Raw genomic sequence first — 22467 nt, 5'->3', positions numbered from 1 at the left:
GGAGCCCCCCCCCCCCAGGATCCGCGACCCCAGACTTCTGGCCTCCACACCCGTGAGACTGTGAACCTCTGTTGTTGAAGCCACCCAACCTGCGGGACTTTGTGATGGCAGCCCTCGGGAGCTGTCACGCTCTATCTACAGAAGGAGGAAAAACACTCACCACCTGTCCCACCCTGGGGGCTGCAGTAGACACTTCACCCACATCCACCTGCAGGCTGGCAGGTGCCAACCCCAGCAAGAGCCGCCCACGGGGCAGGGCTGGATCTCTCGGGGCAGGACCCCCACGGTTTCCCGAGGTCAGCAAGCACCCCGAACTTCATCCTTTTCTCTAACCACCTCAGTACGGGCTCAGCGGCCCGACGTACTCGCTCACCCAGCACATAGATTCTTGAAGGGTGGAGAGGAAGCGATTTTAGGATGGCTTTGGAGAAACCAGAAAACTGCTACACCTATTCCTTCGGTTTCCAAGCCACCGTGGTAGACACATACGGATCCAGTAGCCAAAGGGTCCCTCACATCCTGCATCTGCTAACATCCGGGGCTGGAGTCTCTCCTGGGCAGGAATGCTCGTGCCCGAAAGTGCCACAGTCGTAGATCACGGGGAAAGTGGAGCCCCGTAAATCCTTGCCCTGTCCTAGAAGCAAACTTTGGCCCCTGTGCCAAACCCAGTGTGTCACCTGTCTTTGCATGGCCCAAGAACAAAAAGTGTTCGTTTATTTATTTTTCTTAATAGCCGGGGATAAACTCAACATAAGAATAGTACTTCGCGAAGTGAAAACTGTAGGAAACTCCCCTCGCGGTGCCTGTAATGAGTCAGAGTGAACACAGCCCCACTCCTGTGTGCTCACATTCTGTCCACAGCTCCTCTGTGCGCCGAGGGCACAGGGACCGTGAGACCCACAAAGCCGAAAGCATGACTGGCTGGCCTTCTCCAGGAAAAGTGTGCTGACCCCAATTCTCCACCAGCCTCACTTAGGAAAGGGGTGGGGTGGCGGCAAAAAGCCGGGCCAGGGCAGGGCAGGCACAGGCACGAGGAAGTGGGCACGCACGCGTGGGCGCGCGGCTGGGTGCCAGAGGCCCCGGCCAAGGTAGCAGGTGGCATGAGAGATGGCAACCAGGAAGGAAAGAGAGAAACAAGGCAGGCGTGAGCTGTGGTTATAAACGGAGGCCGACATGGCCCCAAAGGTCAACGTCATCGAGTCGGAACCGTGACCTGGTGCTGGCCCCACGGTCAAACGGGAAGGCTCTCCTGGCTTCCCTCGGCAGACAGGGGACCCCTCCCACCCTACCCCACCCCACCCACTCCAGATTTTATGCAAGTGATACTCAAGACACATCTAGATCTTAGGACCTGGGCCACGGACCCCCACTTTTTCACTGTTCATAGAAGAAACTCTAAAGGTGACCAATTTACAAAACTGAGGTAATGAGACTTTGGTAGGCTGGCAGTGGCATGCTAGCGAAGTCAGCACCAGGGAAACTTCGTGGAAACAGTATAATATACTTCAGTAGGTGGCGGGTGACCCAGCCCAGCGCGAGTGTCTGACACGTCACCCGACGCGTGTGGTCAAGATGCTTTTACACGGAATACAGAACGGGGTCACTTACCTTTCCCAGGGTTGCGACACATTTCAAACGTCACACAGAGGATATGACAGGAATAGCCTTTCCTTGCTCTTCTATGGGACACGAAGCGCCAAGGGCAGGGTTTGACGGTGACAAATGACCAGACACCCACTGCGGTCCTCCGTGATGTGTCTGTCCATTCGCTCTACCCGACCCGCGGGCTCCGACCTGGTACCTGACCCGGAACCACTTAGCCCCGTGTAGTTCGCGTGCAGCCCACGTTTCTGATGGTCCTTCCTCCCTGGACGAGGCTGCCGTCCATGTGTGCGACACGGGAGGTACTAGGTGTTTCTGACGGTCCTTCCTCCCTGGACGAGGCTGCCGTCCATGTGTGCGACACGGGAGGTACTAGGTGTTTCTGAGGGTCCTTCCTCCCTGGATGAGGCTGCCGTCTGTGTGTGCGACACGGGAGGTACTAGGTGTGTCGCCTGCACCCTCTCTCAGGTCTGTGAACGCCCACACCTGTGGCCAGAGAGCTGCTTCCTCCTCCTCCTCCTTTGGGCTTCTGTTCCCTCGGGTGGGAGCTGACTGGCCTTGTCATCCCAGAAACGTGCGTGTTCTTAACTCACAGGAACGCACGGCCACCGGTGAGACGAGCAGCTTCTCTGGCCACCCGAGTGGGATATCTGGTGAGTCACTAAGAACGGGCTGGCAAGTAGACAGCAGCGAACATCGGAGGGGAAAACAGTAAATCCCGGGGAACTCGGGCGCGGGCTGTGCAGCCAGTGTCTTTCTGCTGTTGCTTGATCTCAAACTGGGAGTCAGAGTGCATGCAAGACACCCCTCAAACGACACTCGAGAACGACCCTCCCAGCACTGGGAAGACTGGACGATAAACATCTAATGGGCTGTTTCCCTTTGAAGACAAACAAACTCTTCTCCCTCCAGGCGTTGACTAGCTTCCACTCTGGCTGATGAGTTTACTCCAGGACGTCCACTGTGGGACCCAGCTCCCAGCACGGGGCCCCATCAGCGGGCGCGCGACTGAACTCCGCGGTCTTGATGACCACTTAACAGCTGGTGAAGGAGACCTTCCCAGGGAAGTCCTGAGACTCTGATTCTGACCTGTGATCGTCTCCCCTGGATACCTGGGGAGATACGGCCCCAGTCTGGGGATGGAAAACAGGTGCGAGTGACTCCCAGTGGCGTGAGGCAGCCTTCCTGCGCAGGGCTTCTGCGAGGACCCCGGATCCCGCACGGCTCCGGCACGGCTCCGCCCTGTACTAACTAAAGCGCCAGGGCCCTCGCTACCCCGTCCCCGGCCTCCGGGTCCCCAGGTGGAAAGCAGGGCTCTCCACACCACATGCGAGTGTCCGCACTTCCTGTGGCTCTCCCCTGCTCTCCACGGGCCCGTGGGTCACCACGTGGAGGACAGGGACTCGGCCTTCCTCTTCTTGGACACATAGAAGACCAGAGGGGCTTAGTGCCAAATCCGCAGCAGAAACCTCAAAGAAGAAAATTACTTCTTAGATCTGAGTAAAGCCCTGGTTCTCACCAGGAGCACCATCAGACTCCTTGCCTGGAGGGTTTCGCTAGAACAGCCGGCTGGTCTCTGCCCCGGAGGCCTGGGAACGCGCACTGTGAACTCACTCCCAGGCGGACGCCATGCTGTCGGGCCCTGGACCCACTTGGAAGACCACCGGTGGTGAGGGCGTTCCGAGCACATGAGAGAACCGAGGCTCAGCGGTGTCAACGGCTCCGCGAGAGGAAGCGGTCGGGAGCTGCCCCCCCGCCCCAGGTCCTGGGCAACGCCAGCACCAGCGACACCGGTACACAGAACCGCCGTCAAGCGCGAAGCCCACAGAGCAAGGCGAGGCAGGTTGCGGTGAGACAGGATGTCTCCGGGGACGGGTGTAGAACGCTGGACCAGGTCCCGATGTTGTACTTCCTTCCTCCTGTCCTTCTTCCGTGACAGCAGTAAGAAGAGCCCCAGCGTCTGTTCAATAGGAAGAAGTTAAACATCCTGCCCGGACCAGGTGCAGAGTTTCTTTTCTTTCTTTTTTTTTTTTTTAAAGAGACAGAGAGAGAGTCAGAGAGAGGGATAGACAGGGACAGACAGACAGGAACGGAGAGATGAGAAGCATCAATCATTAGTTTTTCGTTGCGCATTGCAACACCTTAGTTGTTCATTGATTGCTTTCTCATATGTGCCTTGACCGTGGGGCTACAGCAGACCGAGTAACCCTTTGCTTGAGCCAGCGACCTTGGGTCCAAGCTGGTGAGCTTTGGGTCAAACCAGATGAAACCGTGCTCAAGCTGGCGACCTCGGGGTCTCGAACCTGGGTCCTCGGCATCCCAGTCCGACGCTCTATCCACTGCACCACCACCTGGTCAGGCCAGGTGTAGAGTTTCCCTGTGAGTCTCGGGAGAGGACACAGAACAAAGCCTCCCCCTGCCCCAAGTGCTGAGGAGCTGCGTATATTTAGGACAAGCTCGTGTGTTGAAGCCTAGACCCCGTTTGAACGTGGACACAGATCCTGGCTTGGCCCCTGAACGCTGTGACCACCTGTATCCTCGGCGTGAGGTGGGGTGAGCAAATGTAACACGATGCTGTCACCACGGTCACCGCACATGTGGTGTTTCAAAGGGCTGGTTCCCTTCTTTCAGAGTCCCCAGCTAGCCCTTCCTCGGTGTGTCCTTGCAGACCGAGCTGTCCCCGAGCAGGACCACCGGCCAGCTGACCTCTTGGAGTCTCCTTCCCGGAGGTCAGATCTTCACCCCGGCAACCTCTCACCCTCGCAACAGTGAGAGGGGCCAGAGAGGGACAACACAGCTTGTCAGCGTTTTCCCAAGTCGGCCCTTTCAGGGGGTCCAAATTCCCTTCCACGCTTGAGTCCTCCTGGACCAAAGCCCTCAGGAGCCCCCGTGCCCACTCAGCTCTGCAAAGTGGCTACGGGGCCTCTGTCAGCCTGGCCGTCAGGACCAAGGTGACCAGCACAGGTTAGAAAACCAAAGCGGAGCATGCAGCAAAGGACGAATACGGATTTCAAAAGAGCATCAAAGGACTCACAGTCCTTCCATCTGCGACCCATCACAGCCCAGCCACGCCCTCTTTGGATAACACGCCACACCCCCAAAGCATATACAGAAACTGGGTCAGAGACGGAACCACGGGAACAAACATCTTCTGAAATCTAAGACCCGGATCAAGTTCTCAGAGGACCAGTCCGCATTTTCACATATTTTCCCCCAATGACTCCTCAGTGCCTAATCTCTTCGCCGAGACAAGCAGAGTGTGCGCCAGGAAAGCAAGGCAGTCCCCGACCAACCTCAGGAAATACCCTCCTTTTTAAACAAGATATTTTTTAAAATGTAATCTTAAAAACAAGTCTTTTGTCTTCTTTTTTAAATTAAAAAATGCACACTTGAAGAAGGCAGTCAATCCAAAGGCCAGGTGTCCACCGGGGCGGCGTGCACTTTGAGAGATGTGTCCGTTGTTTGTCCCGAGTGGTTACCACCCCCCACTGCCGGCCACCAGCAAGGCTGGGCACAGGGCACAGCCACATGGAAGGGCCTTTCCCTCCCGATCCCCCGAGCCCCTAGCACCAGTGGGAACACATGAGGCATCGGGTCCGGGTCAGAACACAGCAGTCCGGGAGCTTGTTAAGGGACGTGCGAGCCAGGTTCCGCCCACCACCCCTCACCTCCCACCAGAGCCACTGCACCTGCACGACGCGTCTCACGTCTCTCTGCCCAGGGAGTGCCCCCAGTGCTGACTTACCCTCACCTCGTGAGGACCGGCACGAGCAGCCGTCCATCGCCAGGAGAGGGTGGCCCCACGGGGCAGGCGGTCCACTCTCCGGGATGGTGCTCACTTAGCTCTGAGCGGCCCGCGGCCGGGGTCCGGGGACCACGCTGACGCCTCACACAGCCTCCCTCGGGCTCTGCTCCTCGTGAGCTGCAGAGGGGCGGGTGGGACCCCTGGGCACGTGTGCCCTGCCCCCTGGAATGGCAGAGGGGCGGGTGGGACCCCTGGGCACGTGTGCCCTGGCCCCTGGAATGGCAGAGGGGCGGGTGGGACCCCTGGGCACGTGTGCCCTGCCCCCTGGAATGGCAGAGAAAGCGGGCACCTCAGTGTAAGACGGGGCTGAAAAAGCGAGGTGCCGAGACCCAAAGCCGCTCGGGTGAGTAGGGAACAAGGAGCGGAGGAAACTCTTGAACGGAGAAGGGGCCCCTGGGACAGGGCGCAGGTTCTGCCTCAGCGGACGGGGCTCCACACAGGTGTCGGAGGGGACGTCACACACCGCTGTCAAACGTCCTCTGTGCTGCCCTCCCCACCCCAGCCCCCATACGTGAACTTTCTCCATTGACCTTCTGCCTCCCTGATGACGGACAGTCATGAAGACAGGCCTGTTGTCTCAACTCCCGCTGGAGGGGCTGAGCCATCAGCCTTTCTCATGACCCCCAGAGGGCGGTCAAGCCTGGCCTCCCTGAGGACCACATGGGATCAGGGTACAGAACCCACGTGCAATCGGTGAGCCCCTGACCGTGCTGAGACACCCGACGTGGTTGGGGGTGCCGACCATGTCCCCCTCACAGCAGCCCAGCCCCCGCCCCGAGTCAGCCAGCAGGAATGCCTTCCCCACGGCAGCCCCGGAATACGGGCCCCAGCCTCCCGTCCTGCAGAGTGACGGTTCTGAGCGGGTCCCCAGCAGTCACGGTGACCGTGACCTCAGTCACCCACCCGGCCTCTGCATAACCCCTTCCCCATCTCACTGTACCAGAGCCCCACTGCTGTGACAGAAGCCTACCTCTCCCCAGAACACCAGCGAAACCAACCCTAACCCACCCTAAACTTACCCTAACCCTAACCCTAATCTCTCCCCAAAATATCAGCCTAAACCTAACCTTAATCCACCCTAACCCTAAACCCTAACCCTAACCTTACCTTAACCCTAACCTCTCCCCAAAATATAAGCCTAACCCTAACCCTAACCCTAACCCTAACCCTAACCCTAACCCTAACCCAAACCCAAACCCTAACCCTAACGCTATTCCTAACCCTAACCCTATTCCTAACCCTAACCCTAACCTTAACCCTAACCCTAACCCTAACCCTAAACTTACCCTAACCCAGAGGTCAGAAAACGTTTTGGCTGAGAGAGCCATGAACGCCACATATTTTAAAATGTAATTCCATGAGAGCCATACAATGACCCATGTACTTTACACATTATCCAATAAAAATTTGGTGTTGTCCCGGAGGACAGCTGTGATTGGCTCCAGCCACCCGCAACCATGAATATGAGCGGTAGTAAATGAATGGATTGTAATACATGAGAATGTTTTATATTTTTAACCTTTTTATTTTTTTTATTAAAGATTTGTCTGCGAGCCAGATGCAGCCATCAAAAGAGCCACAAGCTGGCTCACAAGCCATAGGTGCCCGACCCCTGCCCTAACCCTATCCCTAACCCAAACCCTAGACTAACCTACCCTAACCCTAAACCCTAAACCTAACCCTAACCCTTAACCCAAACCCTACCCTAACCTACCCTAACCCTAACCCTAACTTTAACCCTACCCTAACCCTTGCCTCAGGCTTGGCGCTGGGGGCGAGGGGGTCAGACCACAACTGATGACAATGTGAGGCCAGCACCAGACGCTGGCCAAGACACCAACACAGCTGGGTGATGTCAGTGAGCGATCCCCTCAGAGCTGCTCAACGCCAGGGGGCTGTTTTTACAATGTTAGAGATTCCCAATTTAGAAAGCCAAGGATATTTTCTGTTCCATCAATAAGAAACGTTTATACTCGACGAAATCTGGGGAAAGGTGAAGGGTATTTATACCGCAACTGACATTTTTGCATTAAAAGTATATAAATTCACTGTGGCTCATGTCCATGCTGGAAGCCGCCAGAGCTCACGGTTCCCAAGGAATTCCTGGTTCTCGGCTGGGCCTGGATCCCACTCAGGCCCCACGGTCCCAGCCCACATGTCAGGTCAGCAGAAAGCCCACCCAACCCTCTGTGAGCCCCGTGAGTCCCTTACACCAAGGGGCTCTGCTCCCACGTGACCTCCTCAAATCCCCCGAGGGCTGTGTTGCTTCCCTAGAGCCAAGGTGACCAATGGCCAAACACTCGACGACTCAAAACAGACAAAAGTATTCTCCGACCCGCCTCATTGGAGGGTCAGGGATTTGAAACCGGGTTCACCGAGCCGAAGTCAAGGTCCGGGCAGGTCTGGTTCCTTCTGCAGGCTCTGAAGGGAGACTCCACTGACCCGCCTGTCCCGGCCTCCGGGGGCACCCGGTTTCCGGGCCTGCCCCCCTCCCCCCGCCAGCACATCACTCCGATCTGTCCGTCATCCCTCAGGCTCCTCCTCTGGAGTCCCGTCTCCCTCTGCCTCGTGGTTAACACGACAGGTGATGACGTCAGATGCAGGGCCCTTCTGCATAACCCACGGTACTCTCTCCCCATGTCCAGATCCTTCAACTCGGCACAGCACACCTGCAAAGCCCTTTCCCCGGCAGAAAGGACCAGTCACAGGTTCAGCACAGCACACCTGCAAAGCCCTTTCCCCGGCAGAAAGGACCAGTCACAGGTTCCGGGGATCGGGAGGTGCGTAACTTTGGGGGCGGTTGCTCAGCCCACCACGTTCCCTATGGAAAACAGCACACCCCTCACTCCTCACCTCAGTCCTTACTCATTCCCTTGCTCTTCTGCTGGAGGAAGGGCTCTGTAGAGGGAGGCGGTTCACGTGGGCTGCCGGGAGCACGGCAGGCCGGTGCTCGGTGCCTGGCTACAGAACCCCCTTCCAGCCACCGTCAGGAGGGAATGTCTCTTCAGGACCCTCCTTCTAGCCCCAGCCCCGCCCCCACCATGGCTCCAGGTGTCGCTGACACCTCTCCCAGGCCTGCTAAGGGACCACACTCCGCAGGCCAGCGCAGGCGACTTCACAGCCTCCGGCTCCCCAGGGGTGAGTCCCCGATGGGCACTTACACTCTCTGGGGACGGTGCCCTCACCTTTCTCCAGTGCCCCCAGCTCCTGGGGACGGTGCCCTCACCTTTCTCCAGTGCCCCCCAGCTCTGGGGACGGTGCCCTCACCTTTCCCCAGTGCCCCCAGCTCCTGGGGACGATGTCCTCACCTTTCCCCAGTGCCCCCAGCTCCTGGGGACGATGCCCTCACCTTTCTCCAGTGCCCCCAGCTCCTGGGGACGATGCCCTCACCTTTCTCCAGTGCCCCCCAGCTCCTGGGGACGGTGCCCTCACCTTTCTCCAGTGCCCCCAGCTCCTGGGGACGGTGCCCTCACCTTTCTCCAGCGCCCCCAGCTCCTGGGGACGATGCCCTCCCCTTTCTCCAGTGCCCCCAGCTCCTGGGGACGATGCCCTCCCCTTTCTCCAGTGCCCCCAGCTCCTGGGGACGATGCCCTCCCCTTTCTCCAGTGCCCCCAGCTCCTGGGGACGGTGCCCTCACCTTTCTCCAGTGCCCCCAGCTCCTGGGGACGGTGCCCTCCCCTTTCTCCAGTGCCCCCAGCTCCTGGGGACGGTGCCCTCACCTTTCTCCAGTGCCCCCAGCTCCTGGGGACGGTGCCCTCCCCTTTCTCCAGTGCCCCCAGCTCCTGGGGACGGTGCCCTCACCTTTCTCCAGTGCCCCCAGCTCCTGGGGACGGTGCCCTCCCCTTTCTCCAGTGCCCCCAGCTCCTGGGGACGGTGCCCTCACCTTTCCCCAGTGCCCCCAGCTCCTGGGGACGATGCCCTCACCTTTCCCCAGTGCCCCCCAGCTCCTGGGGACGGTGCCCTCACCTTTCTCCAGTGCCCCCAGCTCCTGGGGATGATGCCCTCACCTTTCTCCAGTGCCCCCAGCTCCTGGGTTTTGCCTCAGACAGGCCGGGAGGTCAAGCCCAGACTCAGGCACAGTGTGTCCACAGCTGCAGGGCTGCGGGCTTCAGCACGGCAAGGACAGCGGCCAGCCCAGAACCCGCACGAGGACGCATCCAACACCAAGTAGACACACCTAGCAAAGCCACAGGTCTGCCCACGAGCACGGTCAGCCCACGAGAGCAGGCGATGGCCCGCCTCACCCGGGAGAGGCCCGCACAACACAAGATACCACAACCAAGGCACAAAGAGTAGGTCTGGGGGTGCGGGGATAGTTTAAGGCAGGGGTCCCCAAACTTTTTACACAGGGGGCCAGTTCACTGTCCCTCAGACCGTTGGAGGGCCGGACTATAAAAAAACTATGAACAAATTCCTATGCACACTGCACATATCTTATTTTAAAGTAAAAAAACAAAACAGGAACAAATACAATATTTAAAATAAAGAACAAGTAAATTTAAATCAACAAACTGACCAGTATTTCAATGGGAACTATGCTCCTCTCACTGACCACCAATGAAAGAGGTGCCCCTTCTGGAAGTGCGGCGGGGGGCCGGATAAATGGCCTCAGGGGGCCGCATGCGGCCCGCGGGCAGTAGTTTGAGGACCCCTGGTTTAAGGTCTCCAGATAAAATCCAGGGTGCCCACTTCAATCTGAATTTCAGACACACGGCAACAGTTTTAGTGTTTGGTGTCCTCCACAGTCAAAGGTACCTGGGTGTCCACCCGTTTTACTCACGACACCTGGCAGCCCGATGGGGGTACAAGGGTGGCCCCTCCGGACTGAACCACTCCCAGGGGATGTATGCCAAGACTTCCCGTCTCAAGGGGAGAGGTGGCAAATGGCCTGGGTGGGGCGGCGGAGGGGTGACCAGGAGCCAAGTTCACCGTGGAGCTAACATCTACTCCTTCCGGAGTTCAGTAACAAAGAGGCGTTCTCCACAACAGTTACTTCTCATGAGAGAGTTTAAAACAACAACAACAACACACACACACACACACACACACACACACAACCCTCAACTCAAATACTTCTCGCTCGCTGTTAAAAGGGGCTGTCTCGATACTGTTCTTTCATTCCGGCATAATTCTGTAAGAATTCACAAACAAAGCGGCAAGCGGCTCCGCACAACAAAGATCGCCATGGCAACATCACCTCCATCGCAAAAATCATGACTTCACCTCCCATCCCACCGAACGGACCACAGATTGTTACCAGAAGAATCCTTGTGAAAACAAACATCAGCCCCAGGAATGGCAGGAAACGCAGCAGCTCTTTCTAATTTTAACTTTCTCCAGGAATGCATCTGCTCTAAACGGCTGGGCACACCCCCTCCACCCCCACCCCTGCTCAGACCCTGCATTCCTCCCGGGAAGCGGTCACCCCCAGAGGCCACAAGGACGCTTCCCCAGAGGCCACAAGGACGCAGATTTAAAACGGTGAGAGAGAGAGGGAGAGAGAGAGAGGGAGAGGGAGAGGGAGAGGGAGAGGGAGAGGGAGGGAGAGGGAGAGAGAGGGGGGGAGGGAGGGAAAGAAGAGAAGAGAAGAGAAGAGAAGAGAAGAGAAGAGAAGAGGGACGAGCTCAAGCTGCCGTGCTGACTCACAGAGCCTCCAAAGTGACTAAGAGACCCAAACGTGGTGCTGGAACAGGAAAGCCCACCCAGACTGGAGGCTGAGCCAGAGAGAGGGACGCAGGGGGCCCAGGCTCCGCCTCACAGGAAGGCAGCCGTCAAACAGTTGCGATCAGCAGGAGCCCACTGCCCAGGTGGGATGCCAGAGGCAGGGAGACCGTGGGCCAGGATGGGGCACACCTCAAAAACAAGCCCGCAGGTGACCCCCCGGGACAGGACTGGGACCGTGCCTCACCGGGCTTTGCCCACAGACGACCCCCCGGGACAGGACTGGGACCGCAGATGACCCCCCGGGACAGGACTGGGACCGTGCCTCACCGGGCTTTGAAAGTCCACGTGGCCCAGCTGCGCACTGGGAGGCGACACTTGCAAACGCTCATAGCCATGCGAGGGTTCTTTTCCAGAACATTTCAAAGGACGACAATTTAGAAATTAAGAAAAAATGGACTCCCCCCCCACCACCACCACCAAAAAAAATCCAGGCAAAGGATCTCTGCATCGGAAGAAATCAGAAGAGGCAGTGAGCGTCGTGGGTACGGCCAATCACAAGGAAAGATTAAATTAAAAATGAGTCGGACACCTGCTCGTTCCCAGCGGACCTGACCTCGCCTCGCTGAGGGCCTCAGCTCCCGGCCACCTCTCCGGCCACCTCTCCGTCCGGCTCCTTGCTTCCTCAAAACGAGCGAGACAAAAAGCCTGTCCCCCATCTTAACCTCATCACGGACGTGGCCCCCGTCACGTCTGACGCACTGTGTGGGTTGCCGGGACACTCACATCAGGGCAGGGGTCGCACGGGGTGTGAAGACCGGGAGGTGGAGACCGTTGGGGCCCCTCAGTCGGGCCGGCCAGCCACACACAGGGCACAGTCCTGCTGACACGGAGGTTAGAAATCATAAAACACGAATGACAGGGCGCAGGGACACGTGTTTATGGTTCTGTGGTAACACGATAAACACAGGGGAATGACACCCACCACATTCGAGACGGGCTGCCTGAACTGCGTGGCACACACGGGAGTGACCCATTCTGGGGGAGGCAGGTGAGGAGGACGTGGGGCCGGGCAGGGGGCACCGGGAACTTCAAAGTTAGGGGTCAAGTTCCACTTCTCAGCCGGAGTGGTCTGGGCACGGGTCTATAGGAGCATTCACCGTGTCTGTGCTTTTTTCTATCCGACCCAAACATTTTCAAGACTTCAGGGACCACGTGGCTTGGTCCCTTGGCACACATGGAATAGTCAGGACAGGTGCCCTGCACAATGTGGGGCCTCGGAAGTGCCCCCTGTCTCCTGTGGGTTCACCTTGCCCTGCAAGGAAGCTGACCGGCCCCGACCTAGGAGCGTGGCCCCACCTGGACATCCTTCTCTTCTGCTCCTCGCCAAACCCAGGGCAAAGGCTCCTGCTTCCACCTGGCGGCAGCCTCCCCCCCCCCCCCCCCCCGGGGCAGAGGGCGTGGGGACGCCCAGACACCGCCCCGCCCTTGCCGGCTCCTTCCCTGTGGGCTCCTTCCCTGTGGGCTCCTTCCCCGCGGGCTCCTTCTCTGCGGGCTCCTTCCCTGCGGGCTCCTTCCCTGCGGGCTCCTTCCCTGTGGGCTCCTTCCCTGTGGCCTCCTTCCCCGTGGCCTCCTTCCCCGTGGCCTCCTTCCCCACGGGCTCCTTCCCTGTGGGCTCCTTCCCTGTGGGCTCCTTCCCCACGGGCTCCTTCCCCACGGGCTCCTTCCCCGTGGGCTCCTTCCCCGTGGGCTCCTTCCCCGTGGGCTCCTTCCCTGCGGGCTCCTTCCCCGTGGGCTCCTTCCCCGTGGGCTCCTTCCCCGTGGGCTCCTTCCCTGCGGGCTCCTTCCCTGTGGGCTCCTTCCCTGTGGGCTCCTTCCCCGTGGGCTCCTTCCCTGTGGGCTCCTTCCCTGTGGACGGCGCAGACCTCGGCTCTCCCCCTTTAGGCCAGGGCTGCCCTCCACTGCCTCGAAGTGCCCTGTGCCAGGGGAACCTGTTCCTCTCAAGGCGTCTGAAAACATGAGCCACCGGTGGCTGGAAGCTGGGAGCCACCCAGACCACATCCTGTTTGGCTGCAGCGCCGACTCAGTCATGCCAATATTGCGGAACAATGGAACTTTCTGCACAGGCTTCGGGGAGAGCGGCCCGCAGTGGGGGAAGGAGCCCAGGAGCTCACTGTACCGGGCGGGGCGGGGGTGCAAATGGCCCGGGGCACAAGCTGCCCAGGCGCAGGCCAGCTCAGCCTCGGGGTTCCAGGGCCCACGGCTGACAGCAGGTCAGGGCCCTCTACACCCCGACATCTCAGGCTCCCAAATGCCGGGTGAATGAGTGACCAACCGAGCACTTCTGAGACGGAGTGATGAAACGCACCATAGAAACAGATGCTAAGTGACAAGGAACTGGCGTCAGCAGCAGGGACAGCAACCCCCGTGCGACCCCGGGCGATGGCAGCCTCTTAAAGGGGAATCAAGTCTCTCCTGGAAGTCTAGCATCCCCAATCCTGACCTTTCCTGGAAAAACCCTCCCCCAACTGTACGGCTGAGGAAGGGGCTGGAAATGCATTTTCTCCAACACCCCGGAAGCATCTCGGTGGGGAACGTGGTGCTTTCTCACTGAAACGCGCTGGGAGTCTCCGGCCTGGGTGTGAGAGGCAGAGGGGCGAGGTGAAGAACCTTCTGGAAAGCCCGCACAGCAGGGAAGGGGCTGGTGAGTGAGGACACACAAAGTGGCCACCTGGCTCTCCGTCACACGACCTGAGGGGGCGACAGCGGACGTGCACAGGCCTCCAGGGCTCACCCAGCACAGCGACCACCAGCTCTGGTCTGAAGTGTGACCACATAACCTGGGAAACGCCACCTGTCCGGCCGAGCAGCCGCCCGTGTGGGGCTGCCCGGGCCCAGGGGACCAGCTCCCAGCGTCTCCTGCCCTGGGGCCCTGGCAGGCAGCAGACCCGCCTCGTCTCCGCAAGGGGCTGGTGTGCGGACTGAAGTGGATGGGTCACTCTCACAGCAGCTCGGGGTCACGGCTGGGGCCCCTGAGGGCACACGGCTGTTTGTCTCTGTCGGTGACCCAGACACGTGCACACAGACCGCCTAGGACCACTCTCAACCTTGCGGAGTGGTCCACCCCTCGTCTCTCTCTCCAGCCCAACCTCGTCCCTTTACTCCAGGGGCCGGGAACCTTTTTGGCTGAGAGAGCCATGAACGCCACATAATTTAAAATGTAATTCCGTGAGAGCCATACAACGACCCGTGTACGTTACACATTATCCAATAAAAATTTGGTGTTGTCCCGGAGGACAGCTGTGATTGGCTCCAGCCACCCGCCGACCATGAACATGAGCGGTAGGAAATGAATGGATTGTAATACACGAGAATGTTTTATATTTTTAACGTTATTATTTTTTTTATTAAAGATTTGTCTGCTAGCCAGATGCAGCCATCAAAAGAGCCACGTCTGGCTCGCGAGCCATAGGTTCCCGACCCCTGCTTTACTCACATTCAAGCTTATCTCCCAATTGACCCACCCGACAAAATGTCAGACCCGCCCCCAAGGGATAAAGCCTGAGTCCTGCTCCTCCGAAAGGCCACCCCACCGCCAGCCCAGGCCGCACCGCTGCTGGTCACAGAGCCTCTGCTACACAAAGCGGGGGTCCCTGGACCAGCAGCCTCTTCTCCTTCCCCCTAGACTTCCTGGGTCAGAACCTGCGTTCTCACAAGACCCCGGGCGGTTCGTGTCGCACAGATTAGGGACGGGCCGGGCTGGAAGGTGGCAGGGCTGGCGGAGGCCCACACTTGTCCTGGATGAAAGCCGTCTGTTTTGGGGTCACTGACTCAATGCGGAGGGCCTGGGGCCTGCGTGCAGGTGTGCACTCAGCGATTCCCCCGGGGCACGGCGTGTAACGGCGCGGGCTCCCTGTGCCAGCTCTCAGCACGGGCAGAAAACAGCGGAGGGAGCAGAGGGCTCGCCGTGGCGTGCGTGCTCTGCACCTGCTTTACCCAGCCATCCTCGAGGGGAGACGGTTTCATCCTGCTTCCCATGTGTCACACCCACCCCTGACCCCCGAGGGAATAACAGGGTTAGAAGGGACCAGGGCCACCGCCAGGGACACCGGACCCCACCCCCCACCCCGCCACCCCAAGCCAAACACCGCGGACTCCTCGTTTCAGAGCAGTTTATCAACGGGCCCATTGTCCCCTAACTCCCCTCCCTTTCTCTAGTTCACCTGGCAGAGCGATGATCGTGTTTGTGTTTGGAAACCAGCTCCTCTCTGGCCGGGAGAGCAGCTCACCTCTAAATGTCGGGTCCAGGAGAGAACAAAGAACGCGCTGTGGGCAAGAGACAGGCCCGGCCTGACCCGCTCTGAGGAACCGGGCGGCCCCGGGCCAGGGTGCGGAGGCCCCGGGCTTCTCCCTGGCAGGGGGCACCGGGACCCAGACAGCCACCGTGACCACCGCACATGCAGAGCAAACACGGCACAGAGGCCGCCACCGGCCGGCCTTCCCTGCCACTCTCTAAATAAACTCCTCCTTTTAGAATAGATTTAGATTCACAGAAAACTGTGGGGAAGGACTGCTGTACAGATAAGACATTTTACACAAACCTCATGGTGACCACGAAACAAAAATCCGGAACTGAGACACGAACCACAAAGAAGAAACTGAGAAAAATCATACAGACGCTGTGAAGGTAACACAGCCGGTCCCCAACACCCACCCCTGTCACTAACGTCTTACCTTAGGACGGCACATCTGTTCCGTGAATGAACTGACGTGGGCAGGTTATTATTAACAAACATCTGTCCTTTCCTCTGGCTGCCTCAGTGTCCCCCCATGTCCCTTTCTCTGTCCCAGGATCCTATCCGGGACATCGCATGACCTTCAGACCTGTGTCCTGAGGCTCCTCTGGCCCGTGACAGTTTCTCAGGTGCCCCCAGCTTTTGACAACCTGGCCGTTGGGAGCAGGACTGGCCAGGTATTTTGGAGGTGCCCCTCAGCGGGGAGGTGCCTGATGTGTTTTTTTTCCTCAGGGTTACTCTGGGGTCACGAATTCATGGAAGGAGCTAGAGGCGAAGTACCCTCCTCATCACTGTCCACATGACTCACCACTGTTGATGTTGACCTTGGTCACCGGGCACCTTTTAACCCCCTCCCCCAGGCCCCACCCTCCCTCTCTGCGGAGAGATTTCCCCATGTCCACCGCCAGCCAGAGGCTGCAAACACAAGCTCTTCCATTGTTAACAAAACAAGCAAAGGGAAGGACCCAGCGCAAGGCCGTGAGAGCCCCGCTCAGCGGCAGGCAGCCCTCCCCAAGACGCGGGGCACCCTCTCAACCGCAGACGCAGGCCCCCTGTTCCCACCGAAGGCTCGGAGTTAGAGACCCAGGGCTAGCGGAAGGCTCGGAGTTAGAGACCCAGGGCTAGCGGCTGACTCTAACATCAACAAGAGTTTAAAACCCGAGTGGCTGGATAAGTAAACAGAGGTGATAACCTGCCCCGTGTTTATACAAAGGCCATTTCTAGGACAGCCCAGACGCCAGCCAGCTACCCTGCTCAGGCCCTGGATACACACCTGGCCAGGTGAGCAGGTGCGGGGGGAAGGTGGCCCCCTGCACGGCTGGGTGGGCTACCTGATGGGGTCCCTCCAGTCTGTGTGTCCTTCCCGGGGGTCATCAGATGAGAGCCCCAAACCCTACGGGGACGCAGGCAGGTTCAGAGGACACAGAAGGCCCCAGGCACTGCGCTCAGCCGAGGACCCCTTAGCTGCGGCGTCATCAGTGACCCAGGAGAGCTCAGTGTGTGTGCGGGACCTGAACTCACAGGGCTGGGGGCAAGTGGGAGGAGAGCTCAGTGTGTGTGCGGGACCTGAAGCCACAGGGCTGGGGGGCAGGTGGGAGGAGAGCTCAGTGTGTGTGCGGGACCTGAACTCACAGGGCTGGGGGCAAGTGGGAGGAGAGCTCAGTGTGTGTGCGGGACCTGAAGCCACAGGGCTGGGGGGTCACCGAGGATGGGGGGCAAGTGGGAGGAGGAGAAACACGCCCTCCTCTCAGCCCTGTTGGGAAGAGGAGCCGGGAGGGGGTGTCAGGATGAAATGCTCCAGGCCGGCCCACTTCTGTTCGAATGTTGACCCTCAAAGCTTGGGTGAGCTGCTCCGTGCCTCAGTTTCCCCATCTGCTAAATGAAGACGCCCCCAGTGCCTGCCTCACGGGTAGGATTCTAGAATGGGGCAGGAGTTCCCCAGGCAGGGGTGGACGAAAGCTCTGTTTCCCCGTGGAATTCAGGCGCTGGGTGTCTGCGTTCCAGTCCTGCACTGTGACCTCGGCAGGTGACAAGGGAGAAGGGTGGCAGCTCAGGCACACTCCGCACTGCCCCGCACCTACCGAGCGCCGAGTTGTCGCTATGGAGCTGCTGTCACCGCCGCCACCACTTGGAAGGATTCCACCTTGGGACAGCTAACTCCTCAAGCCGGGACCGAGCGCCTCATCTGCTGAGAAAGTCCCAATGCAAAGCCGCTGCCTCCACCAGGTGGAAGGCTCAGTTCCTGCCCCGCCGCAGTTCATAGACAGCCAGTCCCCCCCACTGTCACCCTGCAGTCCCCCCCCCCTGGGCTGGGCCAGCTCCCAGGGGCAGGGCGGAGCTGGGTGCCAGACACAGGGCACACGCCCTCATCGGGGTAAGTTTTATGATTATCTGCATCACAGATCCCCACGCCTGGGGGGGGGCATCCCCAGTGTGGGCGCGCTGACTGGCTCAGACCCTCCCAATTCCTTCCAGTCCTCCTCCCACCCGGTCCTCAAGCCACGGGTCAAAGGGCAGAGCACGCCACACCAGCTCGTGAATAGCAGGGTGCTGCAAGGATGGGGGGCTGTGCCCAGCAACGAACCCCTCGCTGTCCCTGGGTGAGAAAGCTCACTCGTGCAGTGGTGGGGGGGAGCCCCCAGGGTCCCCGGGAGCTGAGGGGCCGCTCCGGATAATTCGTAGGGCCAGCAGCCTCAGGACCGACTCAAGCTGAAGACTCCAGAAGCCGCTGGGCTCCAAGGGGGCCCAGTGCACCCCGAGTTGTAAGTCAAGTCATCACTGTTCGCCTAGGGCTGAGTGTCCACAGGAAGACCCGCCCCCCCCTCCTCCCGCAATGGGCAGCACCCAGCGCAGCACCTGCAGGGCAGCCTGTGGGGTCAAGGTCCCGAATGAGGGAGGAATGCCTGCAGGACCTCTTCCCACGGCTGGCCAGGAGCTGACCCTCCGAGAAGAGTGAAAACATTCCTGCTCCACGGTTCAGGCAAACCTTCCAAACCACACCTATCACACTAGACCCAGAAAAAACACTAGGAAATAGGCTCACAGCCCATGTGGGCGGTGCCGCCTGCAGCCACCCCCCACCACCAAACCCCGGCTTCAGGAAGGGACGGGGGCCAAGGAAGCAAGAGAAGACACTCAGTGTCGTCCCCGCGGGCCTGCCCACGCACCCCTTCCCCAGGGGGTGGGCGCTTCCTGGAGCCAGCCACCCCCCACCACCAAACCCCGGCTTCAGGAAGGGACGGGGGCCAAGGAAGCAAGAGAAGACACTCAGTGTCGTCCCCACAGGCCTGCCCACGCACCCCTTCCCCAGAGGGTGGGCGCTTCACCCCTGGAGCCAGCCACCCCTAAGGTGCTGGGGCTGCCGGGGACGCTGTGTACCTTGCTGGGGGTGCTCGCTGAACCCCCCCATCTTAGACAGCAGGGCTGGAAGGCAAAAGCTGACCCCGAGGAGTGCCCAGGAATGGTGAACCACGCTGACCCTTGTCAGCGCCAGGGGCCAGGAGAGTGAGGCCAGTCCCTCCCGGGAGGTGGCCTGGCACCTGGCCGGCGTGGCTCAGGAGCTGGATAGCACACAGGTGACGTCAGTGTGGCCAGGTGGAGCAGCGGGTTGTGAGAGTGAGCACAGGTGACCCCATTTCTGAAATAACGCCCGCGTGACTTTTCTGACAGCGATGAGTGATAGGTAGGTTGTCAGGTGACTTTTGATTTCCCTCTCAGGGTCTAGTTCCCAAATCCGTGACAAGCCCAGGTTACTCATAAACCAAGAGAAAACACGGTCGGCGGGCCATCTTTAGGGTCACCGGGTGGCCTCTCTCCTCGGCTTTCCCGTCCGCAGGGCGACGAGCGTGTTCTCTACGTGGTGTTCACGGCGACGGACTTGAACCGCATCGACCCTTTAAACCGTTTGGAAGGGGGAAGGCGGCTTTCTGGGAGTAACGCCAGGGGAGGCTTGTTCCCAATTTCACGGGAGGAAATCCCCCTTCTAAACGGTCTGTTCAGAAGTAAGCTCCCTGAGCACCCGTGAAAGGGGAGAGACCCGTGATATCTAAATCAATTCACTTGAGTTTTCACGTTTAACACAAGCAGCTTCAGTCTCTCATAGAGGAAACGGATCGTCGAAATCCCTTGACAGAACATCTAAGTAAAGAAATACTGAACAGGGGCGGGCCGGCCAACACGCCCAGGAAGAGATGCTCATCGCCCCACATCCTTCGGGATGTCCGTCAAAACCACAAGGCGCTGTCACCGCTCCCCCACGAGGCTGGGGACCATCAGAAAAAGCGGAAAATAGCAAGTGTTGGTGAGATTAGAGACACTGGACCCCTGTGCCCTGCCGGTAGGAACGTCAAGCGATCCACCCACGGTGGGAAACACAGTCAACGTACAATCTTTAGAATCACTGGGTGGCTGCTCTTCTCAGAGTTTTCAAAAACAAGTAAATTAGTTAATTGATTTAAAAGTTAAATTATCATATGATAAAATAATCCCACCTCTGGGTATGTAGCCAAAAGATGAAAGCAGGGTCTCAAAGAAGTATTTGCACACCCATGTTCACGACAGCTCTATTCACGACAGCCAAGAGGTGCAGGCCAAATGGCCATGCACAGAGAAACAAAATGTGGTCCCTACATACAAGGGAAGGGCATTGGCCTTGGAAGGAAGGCAGTATTTTAACAGGCTGCAACGTGGATGAGGGATGCACACTGAGGATGTTATGCTAAGTGAAATAAATACACCTGTCACAAAAAGATACATAGTATGTGATCCTATTTTGGACACGAGCTATCTGGAATAGTCAAGTTCTCGGTACATAGACATCAGAATGGCGGTTGCAAAGGTCCGGGGGCATGTAAGAATTTCTGGTACCAAGAACCACCCAGTACTCAGGCACAAACTTATTATGCGATGTGACCAATAAGATGCAACTCTATTACACGACCTATATGTTTATATACTGCTCACCAAAATTAAGGGATATTTCAAAATGAATATGAAGGGATAAAAAAAAGAAGCATTTGATTTTTTTTTATTAAACAATAACATCGGAAAAGCAAACAATGACTCAAAGAAAGTTGTTTGATTATGCAAATGAGATGCAAAACCAACTTTTATTTCATTGGTGAAAATGCACTTGACAACGGGCTGAAAGCACTGGAGTGTCTGCACGTCCCCTGGTCCCTGGTCCCCTCGTTTTTGTGAGCAGTGTAGTTCAAGATAGGGTATTGACACCAATGGCTATTGTTATGTTGACTGTTGTTGTTATTATTTTTACTTGACAATCTAAGGGGAAGGAGGTCAGTACCCCTTGACTGAATAGTCAGGTGCTGCACGTTTTAAAAATTCCTGTGGCCCACCGGTTGAAGACTGCTGCCCAACGCTCACACACAGAAGGGAAACAGGAACAGCTGCCCGAGCCAGCCAGTCCTCAGGAGGAGCCCGCACGGCCAAGGGAACCAGCCCCAGAAGTCACGGCCCAGAGCTCAAGGCCGGCTTCCGGGGAGCGCAGTCAAGAGCCCAGACGCACAGCCCTCTCCAGGGGGGGAGAGGGAATCACTTCTCACTTCCCAGGTCTCTGCACACTTTGGAATTGTTGCAAAAGCACTCATCCTTCTCGTTTGTAACTGACAAACTTAGCCACACCAAAAGTTTAGGAACCACCATCATTTCAGGAACGATTCCATTCAAGACACGGATTCCTAGGCGGTCACTCTAAGCCGGTGATTTTCATTCTGGCTGGGCAGTCACCTAGAATGCTTTCAGAACTAGGGTGGCCGGGGCCCCAGCCTCAGGCCAATGACTCTCCAGGGCTGGAAGCTGAGTCATGCCTGTAAGTGACGCTCACTGGCGATTCCAACGCAGGAGGCTGACTGTGCAGCAGTCCTGCTGAGACTCCTCCAAGCCCGGGAGGAACACAGGGCGCCGCCCCGGCCAGTCCTCAGCGCCAGGCTCGCCGCTGGGTTCTGACCAATGCACTGGAACTGAAACGGGCGGGAGAAAGGCCGGGAGTGCACACACAGCCCACCGGGGGGGACACGGTGGCATCTGGGGGTCAGCCCAGGAGTGCACACACAGCCCACCGGGGGGAACACGGTGGCATCTGGGGGTCAGCCCGGGAGTGCACACACAGCCCACCGGGGGGGACACGGTGGCATCTGGGGGTCAGCCCAGGAGTGCACACACAGCCCACCGGGGGGAACACGGTGGCATCTGGGGGTCAGGCCGGGAGTGCACACACAGCCCACCGGGGGAACACGGTGGCATCTGGGGGTCAGCCCGGGAGTGCACACAGCCCACCGGGGGGAACACGGTGGCATCTGGGGGTCAGCCCGGGAGTGCACACACAGCCCACCGGGGGAACACGGTGGCATCTGGGGGTCAGGCCGGGAGTACACACACAGCCCACCGGGGGAACACGGTGGCATCTGGGGGTCAGGCCGGGAGTGCACACACAGCCCACCTGGGGAACACGGTGGCATCTGGGGGTCAGCCCAGGAGTGCACACACAGCCCACCAGGGGAACACGGTGGCATCTGGGGGTCAGCCCGGGAGTGCACACACAGCCCACCAGGGGAACACGGTGGCATCTGGGGGTCAGCCCGGGAGTGCACACACAGCCCACCGGGGGGAACACGGTGGCATCTGGGGGTCAGCCCGGGAGTGCACACACAGCCCACCAGGGGAACACGGTGGCATCTGGGGGTCAGCCCAGGAGTGCACACACAGCCCACCAGGGGAACACAGTGGCATCTGGGGGTCAGCCCGGGAGTGCACACACAGCCCACCGGGGGGAACACGGTGGCATCTGGGGGTCAGCCCGGGAGTGCACACACAGCCCACCGGGGGAACACGGTGGCATCTGGGGGTCAGCCCGGGAGTGCACACACAGCCCACCGGGGGAACACGGTGGCATCTGGGGGTCAGCCCGGGAGTGCACACACAGCCCACCGGGGGAACACGGTGGCATCTGGGGGTCAGGCCGGGAGTGCACACACAGCCCACCGGGGGAACACGGTGGCATCTGGGGGTCAGGCCGGGAGTGCACACAGCCCACCGAGGGGAACACGGTGGCATCTCGGGGTCAGGTGGGAGGAAGCAGGGAAGGGC

The 22467-nt window shown here is 58.9% G+C and overlaps 2 protein-coding genes across 3 annotated transcripts in view; one reads left to right on the top strand and one right to left on the bottom strand.

Annotated features, from left to right (window-relative positions):
- SH3BP4 (SH3 domain binding protein 4) overlaps positions 1-22467 on the bottom strand; it is a 104947-nt gene that overhangs the window by 66329 nt on the left and 16151 nt on the right. The window contains exon 1 of one of the 2 annotated variants that reach the window (XM_066345208.1): positions 15803-15911. The exons of the other annotated variant lie outside the window; for it this stretch is intronic. The gene's annotated coding sequence lies outside the window, so the exon portion shown is untranslated. Of the gene's footprint in view, positions 1-15802; positions 15912-22467 lie in introns of those variants that run through there. 2 annotated transcript variants of the gene reach the window in all.
- LOC136379053 (uncharacterized) lies at positions 6151-9578 on the top strand. The gene is made up of 4 exons (XM_066346521.1): positions 6151-6286; positions 8053-8187; positions 8481-8545; positions 8685-9578. Exons 1-4 carry the CDS (start codon positions 6151-6153, stop codon positions 9576-9578), a joined length of 1230 nt encoding a protein of 409 aa, XP_066202618.1.

This window comes from Saccopteryx leptura, chromosome 7 (genome assembly GCF_036850995.1).
Source record: "Saccopteryx leptura isolate mSacLep1 chromosome 7, mSacLep1_pri_phased_curated, whole genome shotgun sequence".
Classification (NCBI taxonomy): Eukaryota; Metazoa; Chordata; class Mammalia; order Chiroptera; family Emballonuridae; genus Saccopteryx; species Saccopteryx leptura.
Note: the sequence above shows the minus strand (reverse complement) of the source record. Positions and strands in the feature narration are given on the sequence as shown.